General features: G+C 45.4%; 1 protein-coding gene across 2 annotated transcripts in view; it reads left to right on the top strand.

The window, feature by feature from the left end:
• PRKCH (protein kinase C eta) overlaps window positions 1-13,431 on the top strand; it is a 233,165-nt gene extending 219,734 nt beyond the window's left edge. For both annotated transcript variants that reach the window (XM_050797765.1, XM_050797766.1), the window contains exons 13-14: window positions 10,191-10,334; window positions 12,140-13,431. In XM_050797765.1, coding sequence (XP_050653722.1) covers window positions 10,191-10,334; window positions 12,140-12,286 — 291 coding nt within the window. In that variant the 3' untranslated portion in view covers window positions 12,287-13,431. The remainder of the gene's footprint in view (window positions 1-10,190; window positions 10,335-12,139) is intronic.
• The last annotated feature ends 476 nt before the right edge of the window (window positions 13,432-13,907 follow it).

The following is a 13,907-nucleotide window of genomic DNA, read 5'->3' as shown; positions in this document are numbered from 1 at the left end:
AAGGCATATGACGACACACACATTTGTGTAAAGAAAAAATAAAGGGCATTCCAGCTGTTATTTCCTTTTTTTTTTTCTTTTTTTTTACTTGGTTTGGGAATATACACTACCTGTTTTCTGGTGTCACCATGCCATCAGGTTTCTTAGGCTGGCAGTAAATTATCCCAAAATGCTGATAATGATGAGGCAAAAGAAAGTCTGTCATTTACTTAGGGCTTCTGAGGTTCCGCTGAGGTTTACCCTCGTCTAGGTCCAGAAAGGTTTAGGGAAGTCCCAGGCGAGTCAGCAGAGCTCAGGAAGCCGAAGCCTTGTCTCAGAGGCTAGTACTCCTTTGCTGAATCATCGCCAGGAAGAAATCACGTGGCTCAGGCTCCACTCGGGTGAAATCGGCACCTTTGTCTTTGAGCTCACACAGGTGCCTGGGCTAAACAAGTGCTGAAAGGAGCTGGGTGCATTCTCCTGAGTCACCTTTGTCGACTCTGGAAGCACTGTAAACTTGGCCTCAGAAGGAGATTATAAAGTGCTTTTGTTCCTAAGCTTTATAGAAATTAAAGTGTGTATGTATGCATGTGGATTTCTCTGTCATCCAGCCTCTCAGATTTCGTCATCCGAGCATTGTCTGCAGGAATCCTGCTTGCCTCTATGCACAAAGGAGGGGGAACCACAGTTAATTCAGGGATCCTCTTTTAGCCCTGAGTGTGTCCCACATCTGTCGCCAGGCAGTGAATTCCAGGAGCATTGACTGTCTTCCTCTCCATTTCCCTACTCCCCTCCTGGGAGAGGCTGGAATGCTCAAGGAAGCCAGCAAAGGTGGTCAGCCAGGAGAAGGCTGGGGAAGAGGAAGGAAATATGGGACTTGAATAACGCAGAGGATCCAATCCCAGATCATTAGGGCTGGTTTTTCAAACACTGTTAGGTGAAATCCAAAAGAAAGTTATCAAAAGATCCTTGAGGAAGAGGAGTGGTTAACATGCAGCCTGGCAGTCAGGACTGGAATGCCTGTCTGAGGAAAGGAAGCTGCCCCACAGGCCTCTTACCGAAACCCCTAGTGAGGTTAACACCCTTCAGAAAAGGAACCATTTGCTTACAGATCAAGGCCAGTGTCTGCAGAAAACAGAAAAACACTGCTCTTCCCAGAGATTTTGTATTTGGGTCTTTTTAAGTCATATAGTTTTGTTTAAGTTCTTGTTCTCTACTTCTTTTTCCCTCATTAGATTGTAAGTTTCCTAAGGTGGGAGGTCCTTACATTTTGATAGCTGTGTGAAGGATTTTTTTTCTTTATTTTAAATAGAGTACTCATGCTGCATGTCTCATTTCTCTCCATCTCTGGCAGGAAGATAAAGATGTCACAGCTTTTGTAAAATGACCCTGGAAACTTTTCCTGTGTGGAGATTTGCTAACCAGTGCCTGTGGGTCAGAAAAGCTTTTTGTTTCAAGTTAGAAAACCTCTTGCAAACAAAAGTGTTTGACTTTGTTGTTTTTTGTTTGTTTGTCCTTGCCAACTATCAAAGGTCAATAATTTTGGGCAGTTGATCATTAGATTTGGTTTGGATGCCAAAGATAATGTATATCCAGCATAAAGAAGGGTACTGGCCTCGATTTCATCAGAGAAGAATAAAGGATATTGTATAGTCCCCACTAGGGAATCTTTGTTTAGCACTCACTTCTCTTCAGTAGCTACATTTGGGGAATCATACCTGGAAAAAAGTAGTTTGTATAGCTTGGGCATGTAGGGTAGCAGCAGCTTTTTCTTAACACTTGGAAGTCATTGGAGAGCAGTGAAATCCGCCCCATCAGTCAGAGCTGCTTGAGACTGGTTTGTCAGGAATAAAAGCATGTTGTCTAACAGCGGGCATTGGCGCAACCGCATGGCCTTGGGTTTCCATCTCCGAGACTCGCCTCTAACCTTTACCTACCGTTAATCAGCATTGTCCCATGACAGGAATGAAGATACAGGGAAGCAATCATGATTATAAAACACAGGAAAGGTGGGGTGTTGGGAGCCTTGGAAAGGAATTGAGTACGTGCTCATGAAGGGCTGCTGGATTCCAGTCACAGACAGCATGGAAAACACAGCCAGCAAGCCCACCACAGATCTGAGCACTGCCCCTGCCCCGCTGCAGGAATGGTATAGGGCATTTACCGTACTGAGTTTCATCAAGAGAAAATAATGTACACTGTGTAGTGTGTCTCTGGAGATATCGCACAGAATATTCTGATGCCGGTCAGTTACAACCTGCCAGGTAAGGCACTGACCCGCCGGCATTCTCAAATATACAAGCATTCCCACTTCCTCCTTCACTGGCTCAGGGAGATCAGCTTGAGCAAGTTTATTTCACTTTATTTTTTATAAAGAAAAGCCTATTTCAGACTCAAGGAAAACAAAGCATCTGTAGCTGAGGGAAGGACAGTCTTCAAAATGCCAGCTTTTTTTCTCCTCCCAGAGTTTTTAGTGATAAATGCAAAAAGAGAAGAAAGAAAAGAGTCCCTTGATATGGGCACAGACTGTGGAGGCCGCTGGTGTGGTCACCGACCTGACGCCGGACAGGCCAGTCCGGCTCTGCTTCAGATGTTTTCAATGACACAATCCTGTTCCTGCCAGGAAGCCCTCTCATCACTTAATGGTATTGAGTATTACAACCACATTATGTGTTTTCATTTTTCTTATGATATGCTTAGATATGCTTCCTTTAACTTCCACTCCCTGAACTTATTTCTCCCTGAAATTACTTCTCGTCTAACCCCTCTTCTGGCCAACAGCTCTTTGAGTATTGAAAATTTTAAGTGTCCTTCTATCTTTTCCAGCATAAAGACCCTCAGTAGTTTGAAATAAAACCAGGTGTTCAGGCGGAAGGATGCCTGGGATTTTTTCCAGCCCTGTTACTTTTCTCTTTCTTCACTTAGCACCTGCACTGTATGTACTTCTCAGCCCTTCTCCTTCCATAGAATCAGAGGAAAAAGAATGTCACATGAGCCGGCAAAAAGTACAACATAAGGAAACACACAGAGTGCTGTGAATTCTCATCCGGCGAAGTCCTGAGTGTCATTTATTAGGAGAAAATAAAGTAAACTGTGTAGTGATTCTCCTCACCTGTAGGTCCAAGTATCTTAACCCAGAATCCAAATAAGAAGATTGGTAGCCTTGAGAGGAAGTCTAGCACAGGGACTGAGAGCAAAGGTCTGAGTTCGAATCCTGACTGTAGCACTTCCAAACTATGTGACAGGTTACAGATGGGTCCGTTTCTCAGTTTCCTAATCTTTAAAATGGGAGTAATAACCACAGTTGCTGTAAGGATTAAATCCAACAAATTTGGAATACGTAATGCCTAGTGCAACAAAAGAGTATGCAGCATACATATGTAGTAGTAATGGCTACCACTTCTTAAGCGGTAATTTGTATCAAATTGTATCATTCTCTACTCTCTCCACTCCTGTAGCTTCCCCTTTCTCAAACTAGTCTGGATACCTGGCAGGGTGGGCCATTGCTATGAGTGTGCAGGTTACTAGTTCCAGCCCTCCCCAGCAAATTCCATCCAGTTCCAATCTGAGCAGGCTAGAGCACTTCTCCTTCTCTTGGCTCGTCCAGTATTCCATAGCAGCACCATTCTGTATAAGAACCTGAACTTGGGAAGATCACAGTTTCCCTAGAGTGATTCCGGAAGTCTCTTGTCTGTCCTTTCCACCCTATCAAGCCCCATCCCACCCCCATCTTACATTTAAATGTCTGTCACTGCCTTCTCCTATGGAAAAGTGACTTGTCAATGCCAGGTCCAAGCCTGGTGTCTTTCTTATACTGTGCAGCCACATTCCTGCATGACCACTGCCCTGAACTGGAGGGTGCTGCTAGCACAGGGTGTCTCCAGATCTCCCCAACAGCAGGCAGGATGGGTATGAAAGGAGAAGGTTGGTCTTCATAACTGGGTCAGACTCTGCGCGTGCCAGCAGCATCCTTCAGACGGACACGCGCCTGCAACACGCATGCATGATATGCTTCTCGCCAGCCCCAGGTGGCCATTAGGGTCTATGGCCATGGCGAGGTTGGGCGTAATGGCTGTGAACCATACTCTATTCTGTGTCCTGTGCTCTTTCTCTGCCCTTTCTCCCCAGGACCCTCTTTAGAGCCATAAAATGCCTTTTCCCCATTTAGGATCATCGCTCTGGAATATTGGCAGGAAGGTTCTGTGGCATGGTTTCCTTCCCTTCTAACTTGCCAGCATTAGCTGCTAACTCTCTCTCTCTCTCTGCCCTTTGTTTAAGGTCTGAAATTGAATGAATGGAGAAGGTCATTTTGTTTGCCCAACAGCCAAATCCAGCCATTGGGTAGAAAATACAGTGTTCTCTGGCTCCTGGAAGAAAATCTTATTAGACTAATTGCTTTATTTATATAACTTGTCCTCTTCCTATGAAATCAGACAGATTTTGAAAGAGGAAAAAAATACTTTTAGCCATTTCTTATATTTTAGTGAGTTTCAAAGTACATTTGGGCCCGGTTATTTCAAGACTGATAATGACACAGCATTAGTTTAAACTCTATAATCTGGAACAACCAACAACTCAAAACTGAAGCTGCCTCATGTGTAGCACAGCCCACAAGATGTGATAAGCACCATACCTGACACCAGATTTGTAAAGAAGCGGCTCCATTGCACCCATCTTGCTGCATTTAGTATCTCTGTTCTGTTGTTAATACAGATACAGTTGCACATTAAAACTACTGTTTGTAGGCCGGGTTCAGTGGCTCACACCTGTAATCCCAGCATTTTGGGAGGCTGAGGCAGGCGAATCACTTGAGGTCAGGAGTTCGAAACTAAGCTGGCCAACATGGTGAAACTCCGTCTCTACCAAAAATACAAAAATTAGCTGGGCGTGGTGACACACACCTACAATCCCAGCTACTCAGGAGGCTGAGGCAGGAGAATCACTTGAGCTTAAGAGTTTGAGACCAGCCTGAACAACATAGGAAGATCCTATTTCAGAAATTTTTTTAAAAAGCAAGAAAAAGAAACATTGTTTTCCAAAGACCATTCCTCCCACTGCACTACTGGAGCCTAGGACAGTGAAGGCAGAAAGAGAACTTGTTCTCTCTTTCCTGGCTGTCGAGGAACAGGGAGAGCCAGTTGAGCCTCAGGGTCAAGGCTGACCTAAGAGTATGGTCTTTCGGCAGCTTTCTATCTGTGCCGCTGCCTTTAAGTAGAACAGGATGGACTTACAAGTTTGGCATTTGGGTCCCATTAGGGACATAAGCAAATCACGGAAGTTTTCTGCAAAAGAATTGTGCTGCCACTGTTCACAGCAGTGGGAACAGAGTGTTTAGGGACAGTGTATTCGAGCATAGGACAGCAACAAGATAGTCACAATACTAGCATTTCTTGAGGGCTTTCTTTGTGCCAGGCGCTTTATGTTAATTCTCTCATGGACTCATCATAACTTTTTGAAATATAGGAAACTCTTCATCTTAGAGTTGAGAAATCTGAGGCCCAGAGAAGCTAAGAAATTTGTCCAAGGTCACACAGTAACTCAGTGGTGAAAAATTACACAAACACAAGCAGTGATGCTGCAGATCCTGACCAACCCTCCATGTCAGAGAAGCTGTTATATCTTTCAGCCTTCCCTGGCTTGCAGGAGGCCTCCCAGGACATTCTTATACAAACCTGGCCCCAGTCCCTTACGTGTCCTGTTAGAGCTAGCCTCAGGAGGAGCATGTCTGCTTGCTTTCCCCTGCAGCCACACCTACTCTGTAGTCTGGGAAAAAAACTGTTAAGTGTCTCATTCTCAGGGCCAGGTGTGCCTCTGAGTCGTTGAGCATCCTCTAGTTCAGTTCCACTGTAATGAGGGTCATAGCAGGAAGGGGAGCACAAAATGACTCCCCGAGTTCTTGACCCTTCTCTTTCTGCTGCTCTCCGGTGAGTCAGAGACTTACATTTGGGGGAGAATCCAGATTTTCCACCCTGGTCCCCTCACTCTCTGCAGCCTGTAAAGTGCTTTTCTTGGCCCTGGAAAACATTCTGCTTCCTTCAGTAAACGTGTGCAGAATATTTCATGAAGTCACATTATTTTCCTCTTTGGCCGACTTTCCCTCTTGGATCACAGTCAGGGAGAAGGTCAGCTGAGGTGAGGCAACTTTTCAGTGTGACCTTAGATGTGGATGAAAGTGATGGCCCTGAGCAGCACAGTTGTTAACTTACTGGCCTTTGGGTCCCATTAGGGACATAAGCAAATAATGAAAGTTTTCTGCAAAAGGATTATGCTGTCACCATCCACAGCAGTAGAAACAGAGTGTTTAGGGAAAGGCCCGTGCCCAGCCTAGGATGGGAAGCTATCCACCTCCAACTCCACACATCTGCACCAACGTGAACCGTGAAAGATTTCAGCCCTGGGACTAATGTTGAGTGTTCCCTTACCTGCTCATCTTCACATCATTGGAGAGGGGTAGTGATAGAAGGGCCACCCCACCACCACCATGACACACAAAGCTTCCACCCCCTTAGCATCACCCCGGACCCTTCTCCTCCCGGTCCTGGTTTCTGTTTCATGGTATTCATCCTCCTCTGGCCTCTTCATGAGCTCCTCCAGCTGCCACCCTGGCTGCTTCCCACTCTATGCCAGGGGTCAGGAGCCATGAAAGTCCATGAGTGATGCCAGCCAGGTGGGAGGCGATAGGGAGTGGTGGAGCATGTGGCTGACTGGGCCTCTGATGCCCCATGAGAAGCAGCAGCCCCTGCTCCACTCCAGGCCGTTTCTATGGAAGAGGAGTGCAGGCGCCGTGTTCCTGAGCATCTCATTTTCCATGAGAAGCTGGAAAACCTGACTTTTCATGTGATATGACATTTCCTGGTGTTTAAATGTTTGAGAAGTAATTAAAATTATTTCAAAATGCATTATGTAGACCGAATAAAATGTGTCTGAGACCTAGGGCTGGTCTCAGTTCTGGTCTGTCTCTGTCCCTTTCCACTCTAACCTATCCTCCCAGCTTTAGTGGTTACTCAAATTTCAATGTCTCTGAGCGTTAGATGGCCAGCCCTGGCCTGCACCCCAGATTTACCCTAGAATTCATCTGCACATGGGTGCCCACACACCTCCAATGCAAAGCTGAGCCCATCAACCTCCCAGATTTGGCAGACTATAGGATCTCATTAAGTGTGAGCTGTTTTTGTCTTTGTTCCACTAACAAAACTACTACTACTACTAACACTGCTACTAATACTCATGCTACAAAGAATAATCTCTTGTTCCTCTTTTGTTCCCTGTTTCTGTTACTCAACACCACTGCCCCATCAGGCAGCCAGGGAGAACCTATGATCTTGGACTCTTCACTCCCCTTCCAGGCAGTTGGTGGATTGTGTTCATTCTTCCACAGCCTTCTAGAATGTGCTTCCAACTCTTCCTTCCGATTAACTAGAAACTCTCCTAGTTGCTGAACTTCTCGTGTGTTCTCAGCTATTGTCTCAGCCTCCAACTGCTAGCACCAGGTGCTGCCTCTCCATTTAAGATTTACTCATCACACTGTGGCTAGAGTCATCCCCTAAATTGCCGTGCAGCTCTCATCACTCACCTCTGATGGATCCCACTGGCTGCCCCTGCGGTTCCTCAGCCATCCCTGCATGCCAGCTGTACCAGGCACTTGTATGCCTCTGCATTTGTGCTGGCTGTGTCCTCAGGCACATTTTCTTCCTTCATGCCTACTATGTTAATTCTGTTCATCCTCATCTCTGGTCAAATGCCACCTCTTCCATGAGGCTGTCACTTGCCTTCCCACCACCAGCCCCAATGTTATTTGCCCTGTCCCTCTTCCAAACTCCCACAGCACTTGATCTAAGTCTCTTTTCATTTCATCCGGCTGTGTATTATGAAGTTTGCTTGACTCTTCCCCTTCTCTCGATTAGCTCCTGGGTGGAGAGACACTGTCTTTGTCATCCGCATGTCCCCGAGAAACCCCTAGTGTGCTGCCTTACATATAGTAGACTCCCTAAAAACCTTTGTCAATTGAATCAATGTGTGTGTGTGTGTGTGTGTGTGTGTGTGTGTGTGTGTTTGTAAGTTGAGAATGGCTGCATCTAAAGGGCTCAGGCCAAGGTATTAAAAATCAAAACAAAACTGCTTGGTTATTCAGAAGGATTTATCAGAAGCCCAAGAGGCTAAGTATCAAGCTAGTGAAAGGGTTATTCTGCCTTTCCCCAATTCCAAGGGTGCAGTTTTTAGAGGACGGACGGTCGTGTTTGGTCTACTTGTCATCAGGCAAGGCCTCTTCCACAGTGCCCCATGGAAGCTTGGGTTCAGTGCCAGGGGCAGGGAGGAATGGGCAAGCCTCTTGGACACTGGGGCTTCAGCCACCCTGGCATATAGAGTCCCGCACTGTTTGTCTTGCCCAGAAGAACAAGCTGTACCCACCCATTCACAAGATGTCCTCTCTCACATCATTGGCAGGCCTGGGAATTTCCCACAGGCCATCTGGGTGTGTTCTGCCGTCCTGTCTCCCGAGTTTTTTGCAGCATTATTTTTTGTTAACTGGCTCTTAGAATAGCAACTGCTCTTCCATCAGGAATTGTATCCCGTTGACTTTCCTAACACAAGAATCTACTCATTTCTTTTTTGTAAGCATTTTCCCCCTTCCTGCCTGCGTTGCACAGGCTTACTCAGTGAGAGCCCACGTAGTGTGAACTAACTCCTAGCTCTTACAGAACTGAGTTACTTATAAGATATGCATCTCCTGAATCCCCAGTGACCACTGTAAGTGCCTCGAATGGCAGCTGCTCTGATTGGGCCTGTGCCGCTCTGAATGCTGCTTTTACTTTTGGGTCCTGCCTTCAACCCAGAACCACCTGTGGCCTTTAATCCCTGTTACCAGGAGAGAGGAGAAGCAATTGAACCCTGTCAGTATATTCATTTATTAGCTGCCCTTTGAAGCTTTTTTGAAAGCGTTTTACAAGGTTATATCCCATCAGGTTGCTTAGGAACTTTTGCAGCCTCCTTCAACATTATCATTTTCATTTGAATTGACACTGGCAGCTTGACACCTCTGGACACCTGGCATGGCAGGTGGGGCCACCTCCAAATACCGTCTTTCCGTGTCTGCACCTTCAACAAGATTTTCTCTGTAAATTCTGCTCCAAAACAATTTCTATAAACACAGCATTACTTTTGTCTTGTTCACAAATCAGATTTGGAAAGAGGTGCTTGGGGACTGTCATAAGTCTATTTAAAGATAGCTTGATTTAAATAAAAACAAAAACAAAACTTTTTATCCAAGACAATTTTCTTTCAATATGGGAAATTAGTTTCAATGTCTTTGAAATTGAGAACCACACTCCGGCCATGAAAAGTGAATTATCTTGTACTAGTCCTTGCTCAGGAAGTGATCAGAACATCTTTCCTGGCTATTTTGTGAAAGCAGATTTAGCCCAGCATATTTTGATAGGAACCCGGCAGTAAGGAAGTTTCCCAACTGATGGAAATACGGAGAAGCTGTATGCACACATTGCTTAGCTGTGTGGCAGTGCTCATTTTAGTTTTTGGTCTATGGAGCAATGGAATCTCAGTCATTGAACCTACTTCAAAACAGCGGCGGTGGGGGGAACATCTTGAAGAAAAGCCTTTCATCTAGAGCTATGATATCTTCACTGCATAAAGAAAAGTGGCCAACTTGGTTTTTTCTAGAGCCAGGACACAGACCTTTTCAGTATGTCACCTTTGCTGCTTCTGCACACAGATCTTCAAAAATAACGACTCTCTCTCCTCTCTGCGGTCTCGCCAGAGAGCGGGAATCCTGGCCAGCTGGTCAGGTCACTCAGAAAAATGGCACAGCTGTTTCTGAAAGTAGCCCCATTCAGAAGATGTCTGCTGCCCACAACTGCAGTGCTGGGGAAAGGCACACTGTTATAAAGAGCTTCTTTTCTTTAAAGAGGAAAGAAAAATACATGGTGTTTACAGAAAAGAAAACTGGCCCCTCCTGCTTTCTTTTAGTGGCCATGTCTGAAATGGAAGTGGGAAAAGCCATAAATCCACACAGGCAATCGCGCCTTTAAGGCATGATTCATACTGACTGTGCTGCCTGTGATGGAAAACCCAGCTAGTTAAGCAAGACCTGCCAGAAAGTCTCGCACAGCTCCTCTGCCATGGCTGATGCCTGCTGTCTTGTGACATGCTGGTTGTATGTGAATGAATGATTGACACTTTCTGTCTCTCTCACTCAGTTCATGACCAAGAACCCCACCATGCGCTTGGGCAGCCTGACTCAGGGAGGTGAGCACGCCATCTTGAGACATCCGTTTTTTAAGGAAATCGACTGGGCCCAGCTGAACCATCGCCAACTGGAACCACCTTTCAGACCCAGAATCGTAAGTGTCCCAGGCTGTCACAGAGATTTTCCTTTCTTCAGATGTCACAGCATTCCACCAAAGTCCATAGAAGAGCTAGATAGCCCCCGTGGGTGACAGACCAGAAATTCAGCCAGTCACTGCACAGGGCAGCGTCCCCTGGGGGGAACCTGGGCTCCTTGTCCATGGGACAACATGTCTTCATGTGCCCAGGTTAATTCTTACGAAGTTTCACCTCTCGTTTACCCAGTCTCCAACTTCCCTTAACCTAAATTAAAATCTTGTAGGGTAGAAGAGGCCTGAAACTTTGCAGGTTTCCCCAAAAGAGTTTGGCTAATTGAGAAAGTCATTTTCTAGCCAATTTCCTCATGCTCCTTGGGGCACTTTTTATGCCTTTTCTAAGCCCCTGAGAAAGCAGAGAGGGTGTGAGATGTTGCTTACTTCACTGAGCCTGGCCTGTTGGCTTGGGAGAGCCTGGGTCTGGAATAGCTGCTGCAGCGCAGAACCCAGGCCAGGCTCCCTTTGACCAAAGAAATACTGGGAGCTCCAGGGGCTCCTCTCCAAGCTCTGCAGCTGAGGGGGTGGGCTTCCAGAGGGTGGTCCCGCTTGTGGTCTGAGAGCTGAGCTCGTGCTCATCTGTGGGTCAAGAGCTCCACAGTGGGAAGGCAGAGAAGCCAGGCTAGCGATAGATCAAGAGTGATTGGGAGGCCTGGCATGGTGGCTCACGCCTATAATCCCAGCACTTTGGGAGGCCGAGGCAGGCAGATCACTTGAGGTCAGGAGTTTGAGACTAGCCTGGCCAACATGGCAAAACCCCGTCTCTACTAAAAATACAAAAAAAAAAAAAAAAAGAAAGAAAAAAGCCTGGTGTGGTGATGCACGCCTCTAATCGCTGCTACTCAGGAAACTGAAGTAGAAGGATTGCTTGAACCTAGGAGGTGGAGATTGCAGTGAGCCGAGATTGCGTCATGCACTCCAGCCTGGGTAACTGAGTGAGACTTTGTCTCAAAAGAAAAAAAAAAGAGTGATAAAGAAATATAATTGATCCAGGTAAGAGCAGTGAAATGTGTAATACTCACTTAGAAATGATCTTTGCAGCATTTGTTTATACAAATATAAAATACTCAACTTTTAAAAACATACAGTGCACTTAATCACTAACAGCCTACTAGGCTGTTGGATGCCAGGCACCCAGAGGTAAAGCCATTCCTTCAGTGGTCAGCCCCCTGCCAGCCCCCCTGGGATTAGGGAGAGCATGGCCTTCAGAGCCTGGAGCCTGTAGTCCTGACTGCACAGCTGGTCCAGCAGGGCGTAACGCATCTACCTAGAGAGTAAAACGACCGACAGTTACTCCCTAAGCTCAGCACTTCCAAGAAGCCTTTTGGGAAGATCTCTTCAAATGTATAGAACTCTGTGCAAACAATAGGTAGGACAAATGTGAACCTACCAACCTCTGTTGACAAATACAGCTGCACACCCCTCAGCGAGGCCTGCTGGGAAATGCCACCTTGGTGAAATGAGAATAAAGGGTGAGTGAGCCAGCTGCTTTTGGATGACCAAATTAATCCTTAGCCTCCTATTAAGACAGGCCTGCTCAGCAAGATTTTCATGGAATTAGTGAATTGGTGGTTGCCAAATGCCATAATAATGCACCATGCAGTAGACTTGCTGTAAAGCACGGTTTAATCATAACAATAAGTGTAAATAATGCTACTGAACAAGCTACAGAGCACTCCTCTGAACTCACTGGAATGGGCTATGTCCCATGCAAGATGAGTAAGCCTCAAGCGCATAAAATCTGACCCTTGTTTCCCTTTTTTTGGCAGAAATCCCGAGAAGATGTCAGTAATTTTGACCCTGACTTCATAAAGGAAGAGCCAGTTTTAACTCCAATTGATGAGGGACATCTTCCAATGATTAACCAGGATGAGTTTAGAAACTTTTCCTACGTGTCTTCAGAATTGCAACCGTAGCCTTATGGGGAGTGAGAGAGAGGGCACAAGAACCCGAAGGGAATAGAGATTTTCTAGGAATTTCCTCTATGGGACCTTCCCAGCATCAGCCTTAGAACAAGAACCTTACCTTCAAGGAGCAAGTGGAGAACTCTGTGAAGGATGGAACTTTAAGATATCAACTATTTCGAGTCCAGAGGGAGCCGTGGCAGTAGAAATCGTTGATACTGAAATGAGATTTTATGAAGTATACTGCTCCACCTATGAGCGTCTGTGGCTATGGGCTTGGGATGTTAACAGGAGCCAAAAGGAGGGAAAGTGTGAAGAATAAAGTAGATCTGAGAAATTCTGAGCCAATCAGGCTTCTTAATTCAAGACACAAACCAAGACTTTCTGTCAACTGTGCTGTGCTCTTCTTTAAGCCAATGAACCCCAATTCCTGGCAGTCTACAAGAAGTCTCTTAATGCTAATGAAGAATTTAAAGGTCTTTTTAAGAAAATGAAGGGCTTTCCAAATAGAATGATTTACTCTGAAGAAAGAAAAAATGGTATCTCTGAAACTCACAACCTAAAGCCCAATCTTGAAAATATGTTGTGCACCAAGACAACTGCTTCAGCTTCTTCCCTTATCCTTACTTTCTTTAATAGATATTTATTAAAGTGTCCAGTGAAAAGGTGCCACAACACCCAGTATTGTAAACAACAGGTTTGCATTCATTAAGCTTTCATTCATTCTGGAGTCTACTAATTTACCTGAATGGTGTTTGCATTCTGTGAAATGCCTCTCCACATTGCATATGTCACACTTTTGTCTGCACATAACTCTTTTTTCACAAGAAGGGTCACTGCCACAGCAGCACAGTCAGCGGGCGAATTACAGGTGCCTGCTGCCTGCCTACCTGGGGAATCTGATCATGTCTGTATCACTGTGTGCTCATCACTGAAGAATTGCAGGCCACTCATGTCAGTGACCAGATTTATGGCTTATAAACATTAGCAGTTTATTTATGTTTTAAGATGCAAAGATGTGTGTTTGATATTCACTTTAATAATTAGAAATGGATCTTGTAAACAGGGCATATATCAAAGATGACCTTATAATATGTACCCGAATATACAGTTCAAGAATTTTGTCTGACTGGAAATAAATGCATTTTGTAGCAAAAGGCAGTTTTTTGACTAGAATGATTTGTCTCCTTCCCACTAAGACAGTAGATTTCCAATCAAAATAAAACCTCGAGCAGAATGGGTAGAACTCAACTCACAGAAAATTCCTGAGAGGAGAGAATGATGTAAGCTTCTGTGATTCTCTGAAGTAGATGTGGCCTGTCTCTTACCAAAATTTCTGTCCTGAATGAGGGTGATGACTGCTAGGCATAGCTGTAACAGACCAACCTTCAAGATCTCAGGGCTAGACATCATAAATGTTGATTCCTCATTCACATAAAGTAGCATGTAAGTTCAACAATCCTCCTCCATCTTATAACTACACCATCTGGAAAATGTAGCTTTCCAAAGTCTCCAGAGCAAGGAAGAGACATGGAGGGGGCACCAGCTGCCTGCCTACCTCTCCTAGGAGGGACACACCTCACCTCTTCTCACACTGACTGGCTAAAACACGGCTTCCCTCTAACTACAGATA

The sequence above is a fragment of the Macaca thibetana genome, chromosome 7 (assembly GCF_024542745.1).
Source record: "Macaca thibetana thibetana isolate TM-01 chromosome 7, ASM2454274v1, whole genome shotgun sequence".
NCBI classification, from domain to species: Eukaryota; Metazoa; Chordata; class Mammalia; order Primates; family Cercopithecidae; genus Macaca; species Macaca thibetana.
Note: the sequence above shows the minus strand (reverse complement) of the source record. Positions and strands in the feature narration are given on the sequence as shown.